At 35.2% G+C, this 25,390-nt stretch overlaps 1 protein-coding gene across 1 annotated transcript; it reads left to right on the top strand.

Moving 5' to 3' along the window:
• The first annotated feature begins 9,893 nt into the window (after positions 1-9,893).
• Positions 9,894-25,022, top strand: LOC132734002 (fibrillin-2-like). The gene is made up of 8 exons (XM_060720703.1): positions 9,894-10,071; positions 10,517-10,649; positions 11,212-11,363; positions 12,323-12,459; positions 13,422-13,544; positions 14,148-20,686; positions 23,473-23,573; positions 24,104-25,022. The coding sequence occupies exons 1-8, from the start codon at positions 9,914-9,916 to the stop codon at positions 24,255-24,257; spliced, it is 7,497 nt and encodes a 2,498-aa protein (XP_060576686.1). The 5' UTR covers positions 9,894-9,913; the 3' UTR covers positions 24,258-25,022.
• The last annotated feature ends 368 nt before the right edge of the window (positions 25,023-25,390 follow it).

Below are 25,390 nucleotides of genomic sequence, written 5' to 3'. Positions count from 1 at the left end.
AGGTTGTACTGTATATATATGTTCGGTAGAAGACACCAGGTTAAACTGTATATCTATGTTCGGTAGAAGACACCAGGTTGAACTGTATATCTATGTTCGGAAGAAGACATCAGGTTGAACTGTATATCTTTGTTCGGTAGAAGACACCAGGTTGAACTGTATATCTATGTTCGGAAGAAGACATCAGGTTGAACTGTATATCTATGTCCGGTAGAAGACAACAGGTTGAACTGTATATCTATGTTCGGTAGAAGACACCAGGTTGAACTGTATATCTATGTTCGGAAGAAGACATCAGGTTGAACGGTATATCTATGTTCGGTATAAGACACCAGGTTGAACTGTATATCTATGTTCGGAAGAAGACACCAGGTTGTACTGTATATATATGTTCGGTAGAAGACACCAGGTCGAACTGTATATCTATGTTCGGAAGAAGACACCAGGTTGTACTGTATATCTATGTTCGGTAGAAGACACCAGGTTGTACTGTATATATATGTTCGGTAGAAGACACCAGTTTGAACTGTATATATATGTTCGGAAGAAGACATCAGGTTGAACTGTATATCTATGTTCGGAAGAAGACACCAGGTTGTACTGTATATCTATGTTCGGTAGAAGACACCAGGTTGAACTGTATATCTATGTTCGGTAGAAGACACCAGGTTGTACTGTATATATATGTTCGGTAGAAGACACCAGGTTGAACTGTATATCTATGTTCGGAAGAAGACATCAGGTTGAACTGTATATCTATGTTCGGAAGAAGACACCAGGTCGAACTGTATATCTATGTTCGGAAGAAGACACCAGGTCGAACTGTATATCTATGTTCGGTAGAAGACATCAGGTCGAACTGTATATCTATGTTCAGAAGAAGACACCAGGTTGAACTGTATATCTATGTTCGGTAGAAGACAATTCAGGTCGAACTGTATATCTATGTTCGGTAGAAGACACCAGGTTGAACTGTATATCTATGTTCGGTAGAAGACACCAGGTTGAACTGTATATCTAAGTTCGGAAGAAGACATCAGGTCGAACTGTATATCTATGTTCGGTAGAAGACAACAGGTTGAACTGTATATATATGTTCGGTAGAAGACATCAGGTCGAACTGTATATCTATGTTCGGTAGAAGACATCAGGTCGAACTGTATATCTATGTTCGGTAGAAGACATCAGGTCGAACTGTATATCTATGTTCGGTAGAAGTCATCAGGTTGTACTGTATATCTATGTTTGGTAGGAGACACCAGATTGTACTGTATATCTATGTTCGGTAGAAGACACCTGATTGTACTGTTTATATCTGTCTGGTTGTACTGTATATCTATGTTCGGTAGAAGACACCAGGTCGAACTGTATATCTATGTTCGGAAGAAGACACCAGGTTGTACTGTATATCTATGTTCGGTAGAAGACACCAGGTTGTACTGTATATATATGTTCGGTAGAAGACACCAGTTTGAACTGTATATATATGTTCGGAAGAAGACATCAGGTTGAACTGTATATCTATGTTCGGAAGAAGACACCAGGTTGTACTGTATATCTATGTTCGGTAGAAGACACCAGGTTGAACTGTATATCTATGTTCGGTAGAAATCACCAGGTTGTACTGTATATATATGTTCGGTAGAAGACACCAGGTTGAACTGTATATCTATGTTCGGAAGAAGACATCAGGTTGAACTGTATATCTATGTTCGGAAGAAGACACCAGGTCGAACTGTATATCTATGTTCGGAAGAAGACACCAGGTTGAACTGTATATCTATGTTCGGTAGAAGACATCAGGTCGAACTGTATATCTATGTTCAGAAGAAGACACCAGGTTGAACTGTATATCTATGTTCGGAAGAAGACAATTCAGGTCGAACTGTATATCTATGTTCGGTAGAAGACACCAGGTTGAACTGTATATCTATGTTCGGTAGAAGACACCAGGTTGAACTGTATATCTATGTTCGGAAGAAGACATCAGGTCGAACTGTATATCTATGTTCGGTAGAAGACAACAGGTTGAACTGTATATATATGTTCGGTAGAAGACATCAGGTCGAACTGTATATCTATGTTCGGTAGAAGACATCAGGTCGAACTGTATATCTATGTTCGGTAGAAGACATCAGGTCGAACTGTATATCTATGTTCGGTAGAAGACATCAGGTCGAACTGTATATCTATGTTCGGTAGAAGACACCAGGTTGTACTGTATATCTATGTTTGGTAGAAGACACAAGGTTGTACTGTATATCTATGTTCGGTAGAAGACACCAGGTTGTACTGTATATCTATGTTTGGTAGAAGACACAAGGTTGTACTGTATATCTTTGTTCGGTAGAAGACACAAGGTTGTACTGTATATCTATGTTCGGTAGAAGACACCAGGTTGTACTGTATATCCGTGTTCGGTAGAAGACACCAGGTTGTACTGTATATCTATGATCGGTAGAGGACACAAGGTTGTACTGTATATCTATGTTCGGTAGAAGACACCAGGTTGTACTGTATATCTATGTTTGGTAGAAGACACAAGGTTGTACTGTATATCTTTGTTCGGTAGAAGACACCAGGTTGTACTGTATATATATGTTCGGTAGAAGACACAAGGTTGTACTGTATATCTTTGTTCGGTAGAAGACACCAGGTTGTACTGTATATCTATGTTCGGTAGAAGACACCAGATTGTACTGTATATCTATGTTCGGTAGAAGACACAAGGTTGTACTGTATATCTATGTTCGGTAGAAGACACCAGGTTGTACTGTATATCTATGTTTGGTAGAAGACACAAGGTTGTACTGTATATCTTTGTTCGGTAGAAGACACCAGGTTGTACTGTATATCTATGTTCGGTAGAAGACACCAGATTGTACTGTATAGATGTATGTTTGGGAGAAGACACCAGGTTGTACTGTATATCTATGTTCGGTAGAAGACACCAGATTGTACTGTATAGATGTATGTTTGGTAGAAGACACCAGGTTGTACTGTATATCTATGAGATTTGTGTATCAATTTGAAAAAACTTCTGGACTAAGAATTTGTGTGCAAAACAGATCACTCGAGTACTCCGTTTTGTCCCTTATTGTGCAAAACGACACAGAAATGAATCTTCAACATTACAAGGCCTTTAGAATCGCAAAACAACAACAGTAAAACCACAGATTTTGTATATTTCTTTATTAACTTTTGCGGTTTTTTCCCGCTTTTAGCGCCTCAGTTATTCTAAGTAAGATGGAGGTGGTATTTGTAGTTTTCGTTTCGTAAGCCGCATTGAATTTACCAGAACACAGTTCAGCCACCGACAGGCTGTCAAGCAGTTTACCAGTACTACTTGCCTTCACTTTCGCAAGGAACTGATAACCTCTGTAAATGAGGAATGATGCCAGAGCAGAGGTACAGTGCGAATGACCGTTAAAAGGATTTCATGATCAATCATAAGGAAAGTGTCCGGGAATCGAACTCGAGGCGTCGGATTCACAGTCCAACGCTCGACCTATTGAGCTAACCGGAAGACTTCGAATCTTACTACTATTATTATAGAAACCATAGTCAACAGTCGCAACTTGTCTTTAGCTATCGCCTGCCAACTTCTCCATGAAATCAAATAGAGGTGTCGTGAGAATAATGATTTCTTTAATAATACATGTACTTTATGATTTCTTGAAATTAATTGCACGGGAATGACTTTATACTGCACGCAGAACCGGAGCTCTCTAGGCAAACATGCATATCGCACTTTTTGTGATTGGACAGCTAATTGAAAATATTATTTGGATGTGCACGTGTTTCAATTTTTGTTGTTGATTATTCAATAAATCTAACACATTGCACTTCACTTTTAAATTTAATCAAGTTAAAACAATTTAGTGTACAGGCTCGCATAACATCATGAGAGCGTCTTAAATATCATAATTTGTTTTTGTTCGATTTAGAAAGTTTTTTTCTGCTTCACATTACAATTTATCTTCTTTGAAGATATTTAAAACAGCTGAAATATACGGAGCAAAACACAATGAAAACTGTAACAAAACTTAATTGAAAAGGATGCAGACTGCAAAAAGCAAAAGACGAACATTAAAGTGCGTACTCTTTAAACATTAAGTAAAATTATTTAGCAAAAATATTTTGTCAGTTAAATCATTTTGTACGGTGATTTTTGTTTTTTGTTTCCCTATTGTCAGCGTGTGAGATTTATTGACTAACGTTTGTTAAATAAATAAGCCTTCGACTTGATTTCCTTATAATGGACACTTAGCATTCATTCTATTAAATATAAAAGATATAGAGGATAGTGAATGAGTGTAAGTTCAATACTGAATTTATTGCACGAGTTGAATAAAATTATATTATGCGAGCCTCTGGCGAGCATAATATTATTTTATTCAACGAGTAATGAACTTACACAAATTTAATATTCTATTTATCACATACACAAAATAAAGACCGTTTAAAGTGAAATAAGGGTCATTTTTTCATTGACGCGCCTATAGCATAACGCTAACATTTAGCGCGTCTTTACACTCTGTTTGTATAACGCTAATGAAGTCACGTCAAAATATATGCACGGCCGTGCAATACCATATTTACGGAGTCGTAAAATCGGTACGGGTGTGTGATAAAGATAACTCTGATAAAACATTTAAAGGCACATTATGCCTTTTTATTAAAAAAATCTTTCGAAATTTGAAACATGTGCTTAAAAATCTTTAATTAATATATTTAAAGCATGTTTAGTGTTTATAGCCAAAAAATGAGCAGTGATGTGTCACAAATGTAGCAAAATGGAAACAAAGTATTTTGACTTCCATACAATATACTCATTCACTTTGATTTATACCATAGCCAACAAAGCAAAAGAAGTAAACAATAGTTCATCTATTTGGTAAATGAGTATTTCTTTGGAAACTGTAACAAGATACCAAGAATAGAAAGTTTTTGAGAAATAAAAATGATAGCATTTCTGAGGCATAATGGGCCTTTTAATAAATATTCGTAATAAGATTGGAAATAACGATTCCTTGTCATACGACACTACGAGTTCCTGATTCACAGATGCTGTTTTATTTCTCTTTTATATCTTACTTCAAATGTTGAGAGCCATTTTTAACATGTTTTTAGCTCACCTGAGCACAAAGTGCTCAAGGGTGAGCTTTTGTCATCATTCTGCGTGCGTCTAGCGTCCTTCAAAAAATGGCGTCAAACTTTTCAAACAACATCTCCTCCTAAACCACATGGCCAATTGCAACCAAACTTTACAGAAATGATCCTTAGGTGGACCCCTTTCAAAGTTATTCAAAAATTTAAATTCCAGTAAAAACTCTGGTTGCCATGGCAACCAATAGGAAAAAACTTAAAAAATCTTCTTTTAAAAAACCCTAAGAGCTAGAGCTTAGATATTTGGCATGAAACATCTTCTAATGAGTGTCTACCAAGTTTGTTCAAATCAAAGCCCTGGGGTCAAAATTGGCCCCGCCCCAGGGGGTCATTGATTTTCCCTATATGCATATAGTCAAAACTTAAAAAATCTTCTTTTGAAGAACTCAAAGAGCTAGAGCTAAGATATTTAGCATGAAACATGTTCTAATGGGTGTCTACCAAGTTTGTTCAAATAAAAGCCCTGGGGTCAAAATTGGCCCCGCCCCGGGGGGTCATAGATTTTCCTTATATGTGTATAGCAAAAACTTAAAAATCTTCTTTGAAAAAACACAAATAGCTTGAGTTAAGATATTAAGCATGAAACATCTTCTAGTGTGTGTCTACAAAGTTTGTTCAACTAAAAGCCCTGGGGTCAATATTGGCCCCGCCACGGGTGTCATTGATTTTCCTTATATGTGTATAGCAAAAACTTAAATATCATCTTTGAAAAAACCCATATAGCTAGAGTTTAGATATTAAGCGTGAAACATCTTCTAGTGAGTGTCTACCAAGTTTGTTCAAATAAAAGCCCTGGGGTCAAAATTGGCCCCGCCCCAGGGGGTCATTGATTTTCCCTATATGCATACAGTAAAAACTTAAAATTCTTCTTTTAAAGAACTCAAAGAGCTAGATCTATGATATTTAGCATAAAACATGTTCTAATGGGTGTCTACCAAGTTTGTTCAAATAAAAGCCCTGGTGTCAAAATTGGCCCCGCCCCGGGGGTCATTGATTTTCCTTATATATGTATAGCAAAAACTTAAAAATCTTTTTTGAAAAACCCAAATAGCTGGAGTTTAGATATTAAGCATGAAACATCTTCTAGTGAGTGTCTACAAAGTTTGTTCAAATAAAAGCCCTTGGGTCAAAACTGGCCCGCCCGGTGTCATTGATTTTCCTTATATGTGTATAGCAAAAACTTAAATAGCTAGAGTTTAGATATTAAGCATGAAACATCTTCTAGTCAGTGTCTACAAAGTTTGTTCAAATAAAAGCCATGGGGTCAAAACTGGCCCCGCCCCAGGGGTGTCATTGTTTTTAACTATATGTGTATAGTAAAAACTTAAAAAATCTTCTTTTTAAAAACCCAATGAGCTAGAGCTTAGATGTTTAGCATGAAACATCTTCTTATTAGTGTCTACCAAGTTTGTTCAAATAAAAGCCCCTGGATTAAAATTGGCCCTGACGGGGGGGGGGAGTTGATCATTGTTTTTCATTATATGTGTGTAGTTAAAACTTAACATTGTGAAACATCTTCTAATGGGTGTCTTCCAAGTTTGTTCAAATAAAAGCCCTGGGGTTTAAACTGGCCCCGCTCCGGGGGCCTTTATACAGGTGAGCGACCTCAGGGCCATCATGGCCCTCTTGTTTTCTTTTGCTGTTATTTTTCTTTTGGTAAAACAATACAGACGAACCATTTCTGCGCGCTTTATTGAATCTAAAATGAGGGCGTAGTTAAAAATTGTAGCGTGAGTACATATCTTACTTATTTTGACTATTAAAGGTAAATAAAGAAAATAATAACACTTTTTTTGCCCCGAAAAAAAAATGAAGCAAAATAAAACAATGTGTTATTGATTGAATCGTACATATTTTGGTGGGGACGAAATATTTCTCTTTCCGCACTTTAATTTATATTTTTTTGCGGCCGTCAAATTTGAAAACCTGTCAAACAATATACCTTGGTCCAGGCAATGTGATGTGCACGGAAAACACGGGATTTCTGTGTAGTACAAAGCGCCTATAAGCAAAGGATTATGAAATTTAACAGATGCATTCGCTTTTGTTTCCTATTGCTTAGCTCTGTATATGTAAGTATGAAATGTATAATGGTATTTTCTTCTAGTAAAACATTTTTTTTAGTTATATTAAATCTAATTTTTACTTAGAATATCTAAAAGATTGTGCTTAGAAATATTATAAATTTAAGGGTATTATTACCTAGCTAAAATTTTTCTTTTATATATTTATATACATTTTAGAAATACAGTGAAATAATGAAAGGGAAATTATTTTTCTAAATTAGAGACGTATATCATCACTTGTATTTATACTCGACAAAAGCAAGACATGTAGTAGTAAAACAGGAGCATATTTTCACAATTACGATTTTAAAACGGAAAAAATCGTTGTTAATTAAAATAAATAATAATACATTATAACTTATAGAAATAATGAGATAATATCATATACATAAATTATTTAAATCAAAATCACTTATAAATCATATATAATTCATCTATAAAATTAAATTCATTACTAATTTTTCTTCTTTGAACATGATATTTCCTTTTGTTTTAAATCAAAAGTGTTATTGACATTTTTGTGTCGGGTACAGATCGTAAACCAGAAAAAACGCAAAATTAAAAACAAATATTCCATCTGACATCAATGAAGTTTCAAAAGAGAACGCACTTATTTGATATTGCAAACCCCTATGTTTTATAATGTTTTAATGATGAATTTATTTATACTTAAATTATTGTTTATAAGTGATTTATTACAAAATTAAGTTGGTCAAGACTAATGAACACTATTTTTTTTTTTATAAAACTGTCGGTTTACTTGACTGATTAAATTTAGCTGATGTACCAAAGTAAATGTGTAAAAATTCATTTGAAATACTGTAATTCTTTTGGACAAAAAATAATTTCAAACACCAAAGCATGATAGATGATAATCATGCGACGAAAGAAGAGTTAAATGTGCAATGATTCGTTATTAAAGATGACAAACTTAGTCAAAGTGGTATTTTGTCTGCCGCACAGAATAGATAGACGCCTTATGTAGTGTAACGCCCAGATCTGAATATGAATAAGTCAACACAATATCAAGTTTATAAACGTCAGATATATGTATTTATTTAATATAAAATATTATTCTATAAGATAAAACAATTGCTTAACCAATGTCTTTAACAATTTCACAATTCTTAAACAAATACTTAAAACAATACGAATCAATGTCAACTGCGTATTTAGCATAATTTAACCTAAGTAAGTGAGTCTGTCTAACATCAAAAACTACACTAAAGAATATAATATTATCTTAAATACTAAAATAATATACGCCTTAAACTTTATACCTTCATAATTCATAGCAAAATATGGAGTGTAGGACAAAAGCCCTCCCGTCAAAAAGTGACAAGGCGGACAAAAGCCCTCCCATGAAAATGACAAGGCGGACAAAGGCCCTCCCGTGAAAATGAGTGGGCGGACAAATGCCCTCCCGTGAAAATGACAGGGCGGACAAAAGCCCTCCCGTGAAAATAATAGGGCGGACAAAAGCCCTCCCGCAGCAAATACATATATATGTACGTTGAATAGTTTATATTTTCTTTCGATGCACTCAACATATTAAAATTGTAATCATGAATGTTTTGTTTTCCATTGGCATAACCGTGTTTGTATGAGCTTGAGCACATTTCTGAAAGCCATCTGAATAATAAGTGCTAAAATCTGTAAGTGCATATTTATTCACGTAGATATGAAGGATTACTCCTATGTGAAGTTAGTAATAATAGAAAAATAAATGATAAAAAGAAGTTAAATTTATCTAACTTATAAGAGACTTATATAATGTACCTTGTAATGAGTCAATTACATTCAAAAGTGACTTTGTTTTCAACGATTTTCGTGTAAAAGTTACCTCGTTAAACATTTCAGGGAGATATATTCAGAATAAAAGGTAGTTCTAGCTCATACACATACGCGTTTACTTAGGCCAATTGAAAACAACAAGAAATATATGTAACAATTTTAATATGTTGAGTGCAATGAAAAAAACACAGGTATTCAACAAACATATTTATTTTTGTTATGGGAGGGCTGTCCGCCTTGTTAATTTCCCGGGAGGGCTTTTGTCCGCCTTGTTATTTTTACGGGAGGGCTTTTGTACACCCTGTCATTTTCACGGGAGGGCTTTTGTCCGCACTGTCATTTTCACGGGAGGGATTTTGTCCGCCTTGTCGTTTTTTGACGGGCTTTTGTCTGGGAGGGCTTTTGTCCGTTTCCCGCAAAACTAACAATTAAATAAACAATTATGTTTGCACGCTATAGGTACAAATCCCCGCTTAGGTGATGACATGCCCATCAATTAACTAAATTACTAAAAATAGTAGCATCTAGCCTTCGTTGATAAATATAACAAAGTTATTATTAAACATTAAGTAGAAAAAAATAATGTGATGAGCAGATGACGACGATGTCGTAGAACACGACGCTGATGATGATTACATATGAAATCGACTGTGATATTAAAGATTACATTACGTAATGATAGTGACGCGGAGCAGACGGTCCACGAACCCGACAACGACGACGATGATGACGACGACGACGATGATGATGACGATGATGATGATGACGAATGCAGCGTCGTCAGATGTAATGATAATGATGTAATTGATAATGATAACAATAATGAAATTGATGAAAATAAATAAACATAATTTATATCGTTGATGATTTTAATATTTGAACAGATGATCGAGGGTGGTGGACAGGTTGAAATACGCCTAGTAAAATACGTGAATCCTAATGGACGTACGGCTAATGGACGCTGCTGTGATCCAGGTAGAGGAAGAACGTGTGATGGGGAATGTGACCACAAATTCGTCGTTTGTTTGGATAATAGAAACGGGTCAGTATATTAAATATCATCGCAACCTTTCGGCCCTTTCTGGTAAGGACTATGCATAATCGTCGAGGGGTTACAAATGATAGAAAAATACTAATTTCAGTTCCGGTGTTGATGTCATAAGGTAGTAATCATCAATAAATAAAACTCATAGAATTTTTTTCTTTGACTGCATTAACAACAACAACAACAACAACAACAACAACAACAACAACAACAACAACAAAAGTAGAAATAGAATCTGAGAAACTTCTCAGAGGTAGCACATAACAAGCAAAGATGCTTTTATCAAAATCATGTACTATTTACTTTTCATTCATTACTAATAAACGGAAAACGTAAAAAATTGATCCCACATTTCAAACACATAAAAATGCAAATCAAATCAGAAACCATTTTTTCAGAAACTATTTTTATATTTATCTTTTTTTATATTATTTTTGTACAGCCCCACCAGTACATGGGCGTGTCCACATGGTCGCCTGATAACAGAGAGTGTAGATGACAAGAATTCAATAGTTTTTGGGGACAGTGTTGGCGGCAAGAAAAACCCGATGCTGTTTCCATTCAAGAGCTGGCCGGTAAATGAGCCGCGTCACGACAAAACCAACATAATGGTCTGATCAGGATTCATGCTGTTCGCTGTCAGTTTCTCTATTTGTTAAATGGTTTGTAAGCGAACATCATGGATCCTGATCAGACTGCGCGGATGCGCAGGCTGGTCTGGATCCATGCTGGTCGCAAATGCATTACGTTGGTTTTGTCATGACACGGCTCAAATGTTTTTAATCGAAGTTAAGCTGACGTTTTTGTCTAGTTAAATACTTTAAGATATATGCGCGCACGGAGTATAATATTATAATAGATGGCTTGGATTATCTCAATTCCATATTCATCCATTGATTTCTTAAGCGCCTGAATTTAACCTTTTAAACATAGTATAGAATTTTGCTGGATAACAAGACTACCACTATACATGTAACCATAACTGAACTGTCTTCCGGTCATTTATTACCGAGTATTGCATCTCGATATATTTCAATAATATTTCTAGTAGATTTAATAACATTTGTAAATAATATAAAAAATCATGATCATGCTATTTTATCAGTAGGCAAAACACAATAATTGCTGTTATTTCAGGGATCTTTGAAACTAAAGGTGAGAGTTGAAGACCAAGACCCGGGTAGCAGAAATGATTTCATTGAATTGCTCCGCACGTATCTCGACGCTACCCCGGCCAGGTCTAGGGAAGAGTCTACCGAAGAACCTATCTTCATTAATATGAGGACAAAGTAAGTGTAACAAGCTTATATCGTACAAAAATCTCTTAATATCATCATAGAATCTGATGATTTCAATGTAAAGGCGGACCTCAGTATTTGTGTTTATGGCTTAAAACATGTAAATTAAGGCACGGATATATTTCATGTTAATAATTATCATGTGATACCCGGATCTTATGATTGAAGTTATAAGTTTGTAGCATTTTACACATAATACAATATAATAGACAATTTTACACATATAATATAATACATATGTACACAAAACCGTCAGTGTATCTTTTGTCACTGAATTATGCGGTGCGAGGGGTTGATTTTATACATGGAAAAGTACCATGTACATGTGTTAATATCATTGTATCAGAAAACCATCTTTCTAGCTACATACAGTATCCTAACTGCCCGTAAGAACATTAATAGACCAAAACGACATTTTGTTATTAACGCCTGCTGTAAACATTAATAATCTGCAGTAAAACATAATTCGTGTCCTGTAGGCCTCGTAAATCGTCTGCTGTAAACGTAAATCGTCTGCTGTAAATATAAATCGTCTGTTGTAAACATAAATCGTCTGCTGTAAATATAAATCGTCTGCTGTAAACATAAATCGTGTGTTGTACACATAATTCGTCTGCTGTAAACGTAATTCGTCTGCTTTAAATATAATTTGTCTGCTGTAAACATGAATCGTCTGTAGTGCACATATTTCGTCTGCTGTAAAAATAAATCGTCTGCAGGAAACATAAATCGTTTACTGTTGCTTTTACGTCTGTTTTAAATATAAATCGTCTGCTGTAAACGTAATTCGTCTGCTGTAAATATAAATCGTCTGCTGTAAACATAAATTGTCTGTTGTACATGTCTGCGGTAAACATAAATCGTTTAATGTTGCTTTTTCTGTACACGTACATGTAATTCGTCTGCTGTAAACATTTATAGATGCATGTATTTAAACGTTTTATTCACAGATTAGAAGCGACTACCCGTGTATATTGTGATACGTTTTATCATGGTCCACTGTGTGTCACATTCTGCGAGCCACACAACAACGCCAGCGGTCACTATTCCTGTAACCCGGCCAACGGCGACAAAATTTGTATGAAAGGTAAAACTATTTTGGAACATGTATGTATTACTTGCCAAGAAACAATTTTTCCTAAGTTTTGACAAATTATGCCATAGAAAAGTTATATGTCAATATGTCACTCTATCATACTTATATTTACATACATGTACATGTAATTAATAAACTTTTAGGGTTTGTGTGATTTAAGGACAGTGATTTATTCCTCTATGATGTCAGATATCCAAAGTTTATTTTTGTTACCAGTGTCGATAGTTTCATAAATGTAATATTTGTTCTATTATGTTATTACATTCAATTTTGTAATTAAATTATTCTGAAACTAGGGACCAGAAGTGGAAACCATACATAGAGCTGCGTTGTACAATAATCGAGAGACTATTATCAATATATCTAATATGATTCATTTCTATTTTTGTAATGGTTATTTTCTAGTGATCAATGGCCCCTTGTTTAAATATTTGACAGGTCTCTATGTTAAACAGGTCTTTCGAAGTTTTTTGTTTTCCCCTCTTTGTGAATGCACTCATAATTAATCACATCAAAAGATGTTAAAATATGTTTTTTGGTGGGATATTATAAAATTTTAATTGACGCAATTGATATTTGAAATGTACAAAACAACCTGTTTTAAGATAACGAATTTGTTAATTTTTTAAAATCTTGAACTTTACTTACAAAATTGTTTACAATACTTAGTGTATGTTTTAAATGTTGCTCAATGATATACTAAAGTTTAGTTTACTAAAAACGAAAACCCGAACTGTACTGACGTTCTTTAAGCATTGCAAGGAAGAAATAGATGTTGGAAACGAACTTTTTTTTTGGCCGGAAAATTGGCAAAATGTATAACTAGTGGAAATGGCCAGATTTAGACAGAATGAACGAAAATGAATAAGTGTCTGGCGGATGATTGAAATATTTGATAATAATCCTCCCATGCTCCCAACAATTAACATTTTAGTATCTTTGCATTTTTACAGGTTGGTCTGGTGTAAATTGTGACAGGAGTCAGAACGACTGTGTTGGTCACAGATGTCAGAACGGTGCCACGTGCGTGGATGAAATTGACACATATTCGTGCAAATGTCTTCCTAGATACAAGGGTTAGTCTGATCCAATTTTTATATATACCCAGAATCACAGTCGGAACTTTTCGGCCCTTTCCGTCAGTCTTCGGTTAAGTTATTATGAATACATAGCTGATGACGTTCCGATTGATTAGAATCACTACCATGCTGGATTGACCCTGATATAGGTACCGTAATGTTGTCTTCAGTGCACACACTAAACTTTAAAGGAATAGCCTTTTTCCCCTTATATACCCGCTGATATGCCCTTTTTTCATTTACCATTGTCAAGATGTGAACGTAAGCGTTCTTATGCACATGACGTATACCGTTATTTATACGTTACGTTGTAGACGTCACATCCCGTTTACGTTACGTTTATCTATTACAATTAAGGAACGAACATGGAAAGACGTATTCTTTTAATACACTATTACAATTCTCGATAACCATGAATAATTAAACTGTATATTAATATAGATTCATGCACATTTTATACACTTCTGTTTGTTTAAAATGAAATACATTGTACGTTCACATTTAGATAGTCGCCATTCTTTCAATTAAATAAAATTATTGAAACTCATTCAAAATGAAATGATAAACTCCAATAGCGACTTTTTATCTAACATTTTGCAGGCAAGTACTGCGAGACATTCCATGATTTTTGTAAACCTACGCCTTGCAAACACAACGGAGTCTGTGAAAATATAGAAAGAGGCTTTAAATGCACGTGCGCTTTAGGTTATGTTGGGGATCAATGCGAGTTTGAGATCAATGAATGTGACCCTAACCCGTGTCAAAATGGCGCAGTCTGTCATAACCTAGTCGGAAAGTTTAAATGTGAATGTGTCGGATTCAAAGGCCTTACTTGCACTGATGACGAAAATGAATGTTTGAAAAATCCGTGTAGTAATGGTGGAACTTGTCACAATACCGTAGGATCATATCACTGTAAATGTACGAAAGAATGGAAAGGAAAGCATTGTGAAGTAGATATTAACGAATGCGCCACGAATCCTTGCAAAAACCGAGGGAAATGCGTGAACTATCTCGGAACATACCTTTGCAAATGCCCTGAGGGATTTACAGACAAGCACTGTACCACAGATGTCAATGAATGCGAAGCTGCTCCATGTGGTGCATTTGGTACCTGCCAGAACACACATGGCTCTTTTAAATGCCTATGTTCTGATGGGTTCTTTGACAGACTTTGTAACGCAGACTTTGATGAGTGCCTTACAAATCCGTGCTCAAATGGTGCAACCTGTGAAAACACTCCAGGCTCATACAAATGTATATGTGCAGAGGGATTTCAAGGTCAGAATTGTTCAAAAGATATAAATGAATGTCAAAGTACAAAATGCCACAATAATGGTACTTGTGTCAATACTGTAGGGTCATTTCACTGCGATTGCACTAGCAATTTTACTGGTAAACTATGCGTAGAAGATATAAATGAATGCATTGTTTCGCCTTGTGAAAATCGAGCACGCTGTAAGAATCTTTTAGGAGGGTTTGAGTGCATTTGTGAACCTGGATGGAAAGGTCCTTTATGTAATTATGACGTCAACGAGTGTGACCTTGACACCTGCAAGAATGATGCAACATGTGTCAACTCACGCGGATCATTTAGATGTATTTGCAAAGAAGGATTTGAAGGAAATATATGTTCGACTGACACTAATGAATGCGACTTCGGGATTTGTGTGAATAATGGGACGTGTACAAATACATATGGATCTTTTGATTGCAAATGTGATGATGGTTTCAAAGGGCAGACTTGTAGCGAAGATGAAGACGAATGCCTTAAGACGCCATGTGTAAATGGAGCAACATGTCATAACACCTTCGGTTCTTACCACTGCGAATGTGATAGAGGTTGGGAAGGAAAGCATTGCGAAATTGATATCAATGAATGCTCAGATAAAAACCCTTGTGAAAACAGCGGAGAATGCATCAACTATCTCGGAACATATATTTGTAAATGTGCTGAAGGTTTCCTGGATAAGCACTGTACAACAGATCTTAACGAGTGTGACCGGAAACCTTGTGGAAGTTTTGGATCATGTGAAAACACACATGGATCGTTTACATGTCATTGTAACAGTGGTTTTCAGGGTAGTCTTTGTAACTCTGACATTGATGAATGCGAAAACAGTCCATGCAAGAACAACGCAACATGTAACAATATACACGGCTCATACTCATGTGTCTGTACAGGCGGATTTATTGGACACGACTGTGAAGAGGATAAAAACGAATGTTTAGAGAACCCATGCATAAATGATGGTTCTTGTGTGAATTCCAGAGGCTCCTATGAATGTAAATGTATTACCGGTTGGCAAGGGCAACATTGTGAAGTTGATAGTGATGAATGCATTAATAATCCTTGTAAAAACAAAGGTACATGTAAAAATGTTATAGGCTCTTTTGCTTGTGAATGCAAAGAAGGATGGACGGGGAATCTGTGCCAAGATGATGTAAACGAATGTGAATTGGGTAAGTGTGAAAATGGAGCAACATGCGTAAATTCTATAGGGTCGTTCAAATGTATCTGCATGGAGGGATTTAAAGGTGAAACGTGCACCACTGACGTGAATGAATGTGAATACAAGATTTGTGAAAACAACGGTAAATGCACAAACACTCACGGGTCGTTTCATTGCAAATGTGTTCCTGGTTTTAGAGGACTAACTTGCAATGAAGATATTGATGAGTGCCTGGAATTCCCGTGCATCAATGATGCTACCTGCACAAATACCTTTGGATCCTACACATGCTCGTGTGCATTAGGATGGCAAGGAAAGCATTGCGAAAATGACGTCAACGAATGTTTAGAGCTACCGTGTGGTAAATATGGTGACTGTAAAAACTTGGTAGGAACTTTTGAATGTCAATGCTACCCTGGATGGACAGGAGAGTTGTGTAAAAGTGATGTTGACGAATGTCTCACCGATTCGTGTAAAAACGGAGGAACGTGTATAAATTCACAAGGATCATTCCGTTGTCATTGTCCTGACGGCTTTAAAGGAAGATCGTGTTCAGAGGATGTTAATGAATGTCATTTTAGTGTTTGTAAGAATAACGGAAATTGTACAAACACACATGGATCGTTTTATTGTAAGTGTAAGCCCGGATTTGATGGATTTACATGTAATGAAGATATTGACGAATGCTTGCAAAGTCCGTGCAGTAAACAAGCAACCTGTGATAACACCATAGGTTCATACTATTGCCAATGTGAAGAAGGATGGTATGGGAAACATTGTGAAATAGATATAGATGAATGTAAGGAAAAGCCTTGTGGTAGACACGGCAAATGCAGAAATCTTGTAGGGGCATTTGAATGTGAATGCAATCCCGGTTGGCAGGGACTTGTTTGTCAAAAAGATGTTAACGAATGTTATCAAGACGTTTGCAAAAACAACGCACCATGTAGAAATTCAATTGGTTCTTTCACATGCTTTTGTCCAGACGGATTCAAAGGAAATGAATGCGAAGAGGATGTAAATGAGTGCGACTCTGGAGTTTGTAAAAATAACGCAACATGTACAAATTTGTATGGTTCCTTTGACTGTAAATGTGAAGCTGGTTTGGTAGGACTCACATGTAATGAAGACGTTGATGAATGTTTGACAAACCCGTGTAACAATGGCGCCACATGTCACAATACATTCGGGTCTTTCTATTGTGAATGTTTAGAGGGATGGCAAGGCAATAAACATTGTGATAGTGACACAGACGAATGTGTGGATAAACCATGTAAAAATAATGGAATTTGTAAAAATCTTGTTGGTTCGTTTGAATGCGAATGTCAGCCAGGTTGGACAGGCCCTCTCTGTGATGATGATGTAAATGAATGTCATTCAGACGCTTGTAAGAATGATGCACCATGTAAGAATTCTATTGGATCATTTAGCTGTTTTTGTCTTGAAGGATTTGAAGGCAAAATCTGTGCAGATGATGTGGACGAATGTAAATATGATATATGCAAAAATAACGGCACGTGTACAAATACATATGGATCGTTTGACTGTAAGTGTCTGCCACAGTTTTCAGGTCTTACATGTAACAATGATATTGACGAATGTCTTGCCAATCCCTGTAGTAATGGAGGAACTTGTTATAACACTGATGGGTCGTACAAGTGTGAATGTGTTACTGGGTGGCATGGGAAGCATTGTGAAATTGATACAGATGAATGTAAAGATAATCCATGCCAAAACAAAGGTGTGTGTAGAAATCTGGTAGGATCGTTCGAGTGCGAATGTAAACAAGGTTGGAATGGGACGATTTGTACTGACGATATCAATGAATGCCTTTTAGGCGGATGTAAGAATAACGCATCCTGTAATAATTCACAAGGATCTTTCAGTTGTTTGTGCTCTGAAGGCTTTCAGGGGAAAACATGTGCAGACGATGTAAACGAATGTAAATACGGAATATGTGAAAACAATGGTACTTGCACAAATACATACGGCGCATTCGATTGCAAATGTGAAAACGGATTTAAAGGGTTAACATGTCATGATGATAAAGATGAGTGCCAGAAAAATCCGTGCAGTAACCACGCAATCTGTACAAATACACACGGATCATACACGTGCACATGTGCTGATGGTTGGCAGGGAATAAACTGTGAATTCGACACTGATGAATGCAACGACAATCCATGCGAGAATGGTGGAGTTTGTAAAAATCTCGTCGGTAGCGTTGAATGTGTTTGTGTACCTGGCTGGAAAGGCGTATTTTGTGCAGATGATGTCAATGAATGTAATAAAAATATGTGTTTAAATAATGCTAGTTGTGTTAATACCCAAGGATCTTTTAATTGCCATTGTACTGAAGGATTTAATGGCCCAGTATGTTCTGAAGATGTGAACGAATGTAATTATGGAATTTGTGAAAATGGTGGTACATGTACAAACACATATGGTTCTTTTGATTGTAAATGTTTAAATGGATATAAAGGTATTACATGTGACGATGATGTAAACGAATGTGCTGAAAACCCGTGCAGCAACGGAGCAACATGTCATAACACCAAAGGTTCCTATACTTGCAAGTGTGTAGACGGCTGGATAGGGAAGCATTGTGAAATTGATACAGACGAGTGCAGTAAAAGACCTTGCTTCCATGGGTCGAAATGTAGAAATATGGTAGGTTCATTTGAATGTGAATGTAAAATGGGATGGTCTGGTGCCCTCTGTGAACAAGACGTAGATGAATGTGCTATTGGCATGTGCAAAAACGGCGCAACATGTTTAAACTCACATGGCTCGTTTGTTTGTTTCTGCTCTGAAGGTTTTCAGGGAAGTGTTTGTTTAGATGATGTAAATGAGTGCGAGTATGGCATTTGTGAAAATAACGGAACCTGTATAAATACGTATGGTTCATTTGATTGTAAATGCGCACGTGATTATACAGGTCGCACGTGTAAAGACGACATAGATGAATGTGCTAAAGAACATCCATGTAGCAATGGAGCGACATGTCATAATACAGTAGGATCATATAGTTGTGAGTGCGCGGAAGGCTGGTATGGTAGGCATTGTGAAATCGATGACAATGAATGCACGGAAAACCCGTGTGACAACAACGGTATATGTACAAACACATACGGTTCATTTACATGTAAGTGTATGAACGGTTTCACAGGGTTTACCTGTATTGAGGACGTCGACGAATGCTTGGAAACGCCGTGCAACAATGGTGCTACTTGTAGCAACACATTTGGATCTTACTTTTGTGAATGCCGAAATGGTTGGAACGGAAAACACTGTGAAATAGATGTTAATGAATGCGATTTAAATCCTTGTGAAAATAATGGAACATGTATAAATACATACGGTTCCTTTAGATGTATATGTCATCGTGACTTTTCAGGTTCTCTTTGCAATAACGATATAAATGAATGTCTCGAGAACCCGTGCAGTAATGGCGCCACGTGCCATAATACCGTCGGGTCTTACTTTTGCCAATGTGGGGAAGGTTGGATGGGGAAACTCTGTGAAATTGATCGCAATGAATGTATTTTGAAGCCCTGTGAAAACAACGGATCATGCACAAATACTTACGGTTCATTTACTTGTAAATGCAAGCAAGGTTATTCCGGATTTATTTGTCACGAGGATGTTGACGAATGTTTAAGGAATCCATGTAGTCATGGTGCAATCTGCAGTAATACGATGGGGTCATATGAATGCGAGTGTGGGAAGGGATGGCAAGGGATGAACTGCGACTTAGATATGAATGAATGTGACAACAATCCATGCGCTAACGATGGTACATGTATCAATTCGCTTGGGTCGTACATTTGTCAGTGTACAGAAGGCTTTAAGGATGCTCTTTGTACAACTGATGTAAATGAATGTGATAAATACCCATGTGGTGATTTTGGAACATGCGAGAACACATATGGGTCCTTTACTTGTAAATGCGCAGATGGATTTTATGGTAGACTCTGTAACTCGGAGCATGATGAATGTGCGGACAGTCCTTGTGCAAACAACGGAACATGTTATAATTTACCTGGAACCTACACCTGCAAGTGCGTTGAAGGTTACTATGGTAAGAATTGCTCATCCGACGTCGATGAATGCGAACTGATTGAATGCTTCAATAATGGAACATGTTTTAATACATTCGGATCGTTTTACTGTAAATGTGAGGATACATTTTCTGGAACATTTTGCGATGACGACATAAACGAATGTCTTTCGTCACCATGTAAACATAACAGCACGTGCAATAATCTAAAAGGGTCATATGAGTGTTCCTGTACAGCCGGTTTCGAAGGTTTCTTCTGTCACAACGACACCGATGAGTGCTTGGCATCACCGTGTGGCGACTATGGCACATGCCAAAACAATTTCGGTTCATATTTATGTTTATGTCAAAGTGGTTTCTACGGGTTCCATTGTAAAGAAGATGTTAACGAATGCGAGGGTTATCCATGTAGTAATAATGCTACATGTGAAAATTCACTAGGGTCATTTAGCTGTTCTTGTGGCGACGGGTTTGTAGGTAAGCTGTGTCAAGATGACATTGACGAATGTTTGCAAGATCCATGTGTCAACGGAACATGTAATAACACGTACGGATCGTTTGAATGTATATGTGAAGATCGTTATCGAGGAAGACTATGTGACACATACGTCAGCGCACTTGTTAAAGTAAGTTAGTACAAGTATTTTAAAAAATGAATTATATAAGTAAATTTTTTATCAACATAAATTCAACTCAGTACTGCAGCAAAACAATAATATGATCTCCTTTTGTAAACTGCAGATTATTTGTCGCAGGTTTTCATTACATTTACCTTAAATAACAAAACGGAAACTACGAACCAGTCTATATATCAAAGAGACATTGTCTTGATGGTTGTTCATTTATTATGTATATTAATATATATTAACAGGAGTTTGAAATTGTATCTTAAATCATAAATTAAATAAACCTGTTTGCTAAAACATAGAATACTTATTTTAAATGGATATTATTAAAATATCGATCGGGACTCTAAATTTCTTTCGACATATCCGGAGTTTCAGTAAATTAAAATTTGACACAAACGGAATTGAAATATATTGATGAAGAGAGATGTTTGACAGGGCTTTAAGAATTCTTCCAGTAACCCAGAATATCGAGTAAAGTGACTTTTGAGTAACTGAGATTCAATTGTATAATATTTATATTTCAAACTGCGTTACCATTGTTAAAATTACATTTAACAATTCATTTCTTGAACAAACATATGGTCATAAAAGTATAATAAAGGCATTAAGGCAATTAGATTTGTCCACAGACACTTGGGGTGTGGAGCTTAAAACGCCTTCAAAATACAAATAACATGTATATTTGTCAATCCCAGCACATGTACTGATCATATATATCAAAAAAACTTAATATAAGCCCTTTTGAAAAAATTTCATATTTCAACGTGTATTATTATAGACGTTGAAATATGATTCTTATATTAAGTTTTTTTTTATATACAGTATATGATCAGTACATGTGCTGGGATTGACAAATATACATTTTATTTGGATTTAAAAGCGTTTTAAGCTCCACACCCCAAGTGTCTGTGGATTTGTCCATACAAGATTGCATAAACAATATTTAATATACTATTTCAAAGGGACCGATAACCAAAACCATATTTGCCTAGTTTTATATCACATGATATGACATCAACAATGTAGGTGTAGTATATATTATATATAATCTTACCTTTGTAATGTCAGCTTAAATTTATCTATAAATAGCTTATGATGTATTTAAGTCCTAGTTTGAAAGTGTTGAAATATAATCTATATCATGTGATATTTATATACGGTATAAGTATACGTGTGTGACATTATGGTTACAGATAAACAACTTGAAAACAGGTAGATAACCAGTACAACTACGAAATGTATATTACAGCTTTAAGATAATATCTTATATACGAAATGTTAATAGAGGGTTCAAAATATGCCTTTAAGAAGAAAACAATCTGCTGATGTTTCGCCATTTTTATGTTTTAATGTTAAATTCTGCTGAAGCCGGTGCTAGGGGGCATCGAGCAGGCTCAATTCGATCAAACCGGGCCTCGACAATTTTAATTTTGCTGTTTTCTTTCTTTCTTTCTTTCTTTCTTTATTTATTTTTCTTTTTTTTTTTTCCGTCTGTTTCTTTCTCTATTTGAGGACATTGTGCTAGTGTATTTGGTCTTGTGTTTGTTTTCGTTTCGTTATATTGATTTTAAAGATATATAAGGTTTTAAATCAATAAGGTGAGAATTTGCCTTAGATGTTCTAATTAGATGACCCTTCCTGTTCTTAATTAGATAATAAATCAGTGCATTTGTGTACTTATATTTTAAAACAAAACATCCCTTAAACAAAAACAAACGATATAAACCGTAAGAGTTATCATAATAAATGTCGGGATGAAACAGTCATACTAAAAACACTTATAAATAATTTCGCAAATTAATATACAACTGTATTGTTCATGTTTCAATTTTATAAGTTCATTTGTTTAAAAAAAACACATAAGACATTTGCCTAACAGCGATACTAAAAACAACTCTAGTAATTTAAAACGAATGTCAATTGTCTATTTTTCAGAAAAGCGGCTGCAAATCAATTAAGTAATAAAAAACCCCAAATAAACTGAAAGTAAACTCGTTCTTATGTTTAATTTATATAGGGAACATAATACCAAAGACAAGTAGGAAGAAGTCGTACTGATTTTTAACCCATGATATAAATGAGTTTTGTTTCTGAGAAAGATATATTACGTATGGGGAGATACGTTTAAACATGTATATTTTTTTTTAAAAGCAAGTCGCATTGATAAAAATTATAGCGTGTAATCATTGAGGTTTATGTAAATTTACTAAAAATATGTAGGAAATAAAATATCTATTTCATATATTTTTCTGAAAATGACACTTTGGTTTGTTATATCTTCAATAGCTCGAAAACCATTACAAGATATTATGGTTTAAAGCAGCATGCCTCCATATTCATTAAAAATTTGAAAAAGTAATTTACTGTCAAGTGATAAAAAGAAAGTAATTCACACAATGCAAACGGCACTTACAATACCCATTAATTACAAAAAGAGACCAAAATATACAAAAATAGCCCATACTAAGTTAATCACGCAGTAGAAATATGATGATAATTAGGGGCCTACTGCAAAATCAGTTATTAATCAGTTATTAAATTATTACACTGAATCTTGAATCATTTAACTTTTCTTCAAATCAGACTACATTTTTTCAAGTTTGATTTTCTTAAATTATTTTTACTTTTCTGGAGGCATGCAGCTTTAACTGCCCTTCATGCACTCAATTACACTTTGAACCAGTATTTCGGGGCTAACTGTCATTCGTTTACAGTAAATATCAGAATTTATATATTAATTGAAAAAAATAGTATTTATACTGTTAAATGTTTTAATGATACAGGTACCTTGGGCGACGTCACATTGGTACGCAATACTGGCGATTGTAACAGCGGGTTTGATCCTCGCCGTACTGCCAGCGGTGATTTACATCAATAAAAGGAGGTAAAATTTAGTAAGACTTTATTATAAGGAAATCAATAACTACTAGGTCCACGACAATGTTTCCTCGTGTCCTATGCACAGGAAGTTAACTTTAAAGTGATTCAATTTAAGCTACAAACTTTCACTACACTCATCTTAAATAAAAGTGCTTAAAGTACGGTTATATTGAGAGATTTTATCATTGACTTAATAAATAATAAGGTAAATATTTAATAATTTTCCTATGCTTAAAAGGAAATATTTTTTCTGAAACTCTCAAATCATTTAGCAAAGAATTACATGCTACATTTAATATCCATGTAATCAGCATTTTATGTGAACCTTGTGTTTGAGGAAAGAAAATCATCACGACATATTTGATACACACAATATTCAGTGCAGTGTCTCCGAATAAACAGTACGACACTTTTATTTTCCTTTTCTAAATTTAGGGTGGCAGCTAGATTCGAATGCACATTGTATTGTATGTTATTTTTTATATTTCATTTGTTTTGATTGTGTAAATTAAATATTTTCTTTTAATGATATAGATTAGAGAAACCACGGTCAAATGAGAGCATACGGAAATGGGTTACTCCAGAAGACCTGACCTTCAGTGGGTACGATAATATTGAGTACAACAGCGATACCCCGCAATACGGTCAGATAATTCGGTATCTAACCCCACACTGTGCACACAGATAATCCGGAATCATTCCTTCACCGTGCACACAGATGAACATGCCATTGATTGAGAAAATTACATGAAAAATGAAATTGTTAAACTGTTTCATATTCTGCAATAAAGAAGATAATTTAGAAGATACTCTGACATAATTCTTGGTAGTTTAGACAGTGTTAGAAAGGCTCTGAGAATAAGAAAATAAAAAAAATTCAAGGACGAAAATGAGAGAAGGGGTAGGGAAAAAATATGTCTGAAAGTAGATCTTCACGCCTGCAGTAGATCTTACCATGAATCATTTGTTGGTTTGAAGAAGTTTACTAATGAAATAAATATTTAAAAAGATACACGCATAGGACGTAACACTAATTAAGAAAGAGAAATTAAACAATATTATACATGTATATTATGTAATATTAAATTCGCTTAAATGTATGAACCATTATATCTTATTAGGTTTTAATGTGCATGAATTTTTAAACTTGACATGTCAATTGTTTACGTTTAGTTCAAGTTTTTTCCCGCACGTAGCAGACGACATATTTGGATGCAACAACATGTTTTAACTCTGAAGAACATTGACCTTGCAATATAGATAACCTGTATACAGTTTTATATCACTTTCATATATCGTGTTTATGTACAGTATATATAACATAATTATATGCTATCATTTTGTCAACTGATAATATTTGTTGAACTTGGTAACCCAAATTTATATGTACAGTATTGTTAATCATCGAACAAAGTTCAACAATATATAAGTATATTTAAGTATATCTAAACTACATAATAATGTCAACACCGAAACCTAAAAACCAAGGGAGATAACTAGTATAGAAAAAAAGTAATTGCTGTACAATATTAGCTGATCTTTACATATACCTTGTTATCCCCCTAAGTGCTTCTAAAGCATTTTAATTTTGGTGTACTTTTATGGTTTCTAAATAGCTATTCATTTAACAATTACCTGGACTATCTTTTTCTTCTGTTGCTCTTGGACAAAAGTACTGTACCGTTATGGTGAAGCAATATATTGTATGGAAGTCAAAATTCTACTTTGTTTTATATTTTGCTTTTAAGGCAAACAATTTCTTATACCTTCTTCATTTAAGAAGCATTTAACATGCTCTAATACTGTCATTTAAATATTATA

The sequence above is a fragment of the Ruditapes philippinarum genome, unplaced genomic scaffold (assembly GCF_026571515.1).
Source record: "Ruditapes philippinarum isolate M1 unplaced genomic scaffold, ASM2657151v2 ctg3372_1_1_1_1, whole genome shotgun sequence".
Classification (NCBI taxonomy): Eukaryota; Metazoa; Mollusca; class Bivalvia; order Venerida; family Veneridae; genus Ruditapes; species Ruditapes philippinarum.
Note: the sequence above shows the minus strand (reverse complement) of the source record. Positions and strands in the feature narration are given on the sequence as shown.

Bases quoted from the DNA above. Each gene is read 5' to 3' on its own strand.
- LOC132734002 (XM_060720703.1), top strand. From the start codon at position 9,914: ATGATCGAGGGTGGTGGACAGGTTGAAATACGCCTAGTAAAATACGTG. The intron at 10,650-11,211 runs GTAAATGAGCCG...CTGTTATTTCAG, and splicing joins TTCCATTCAAGAGCTGGCCG to GGATCTTTGAAACTAAAGGT. The intron at 11,364-12,322 runs GTAAGTGTAACA...TTTTATTCACAG, and splicing joins TTCATTAATATGAGGACAAA to ATTAGAAGCGACTACCCGTG.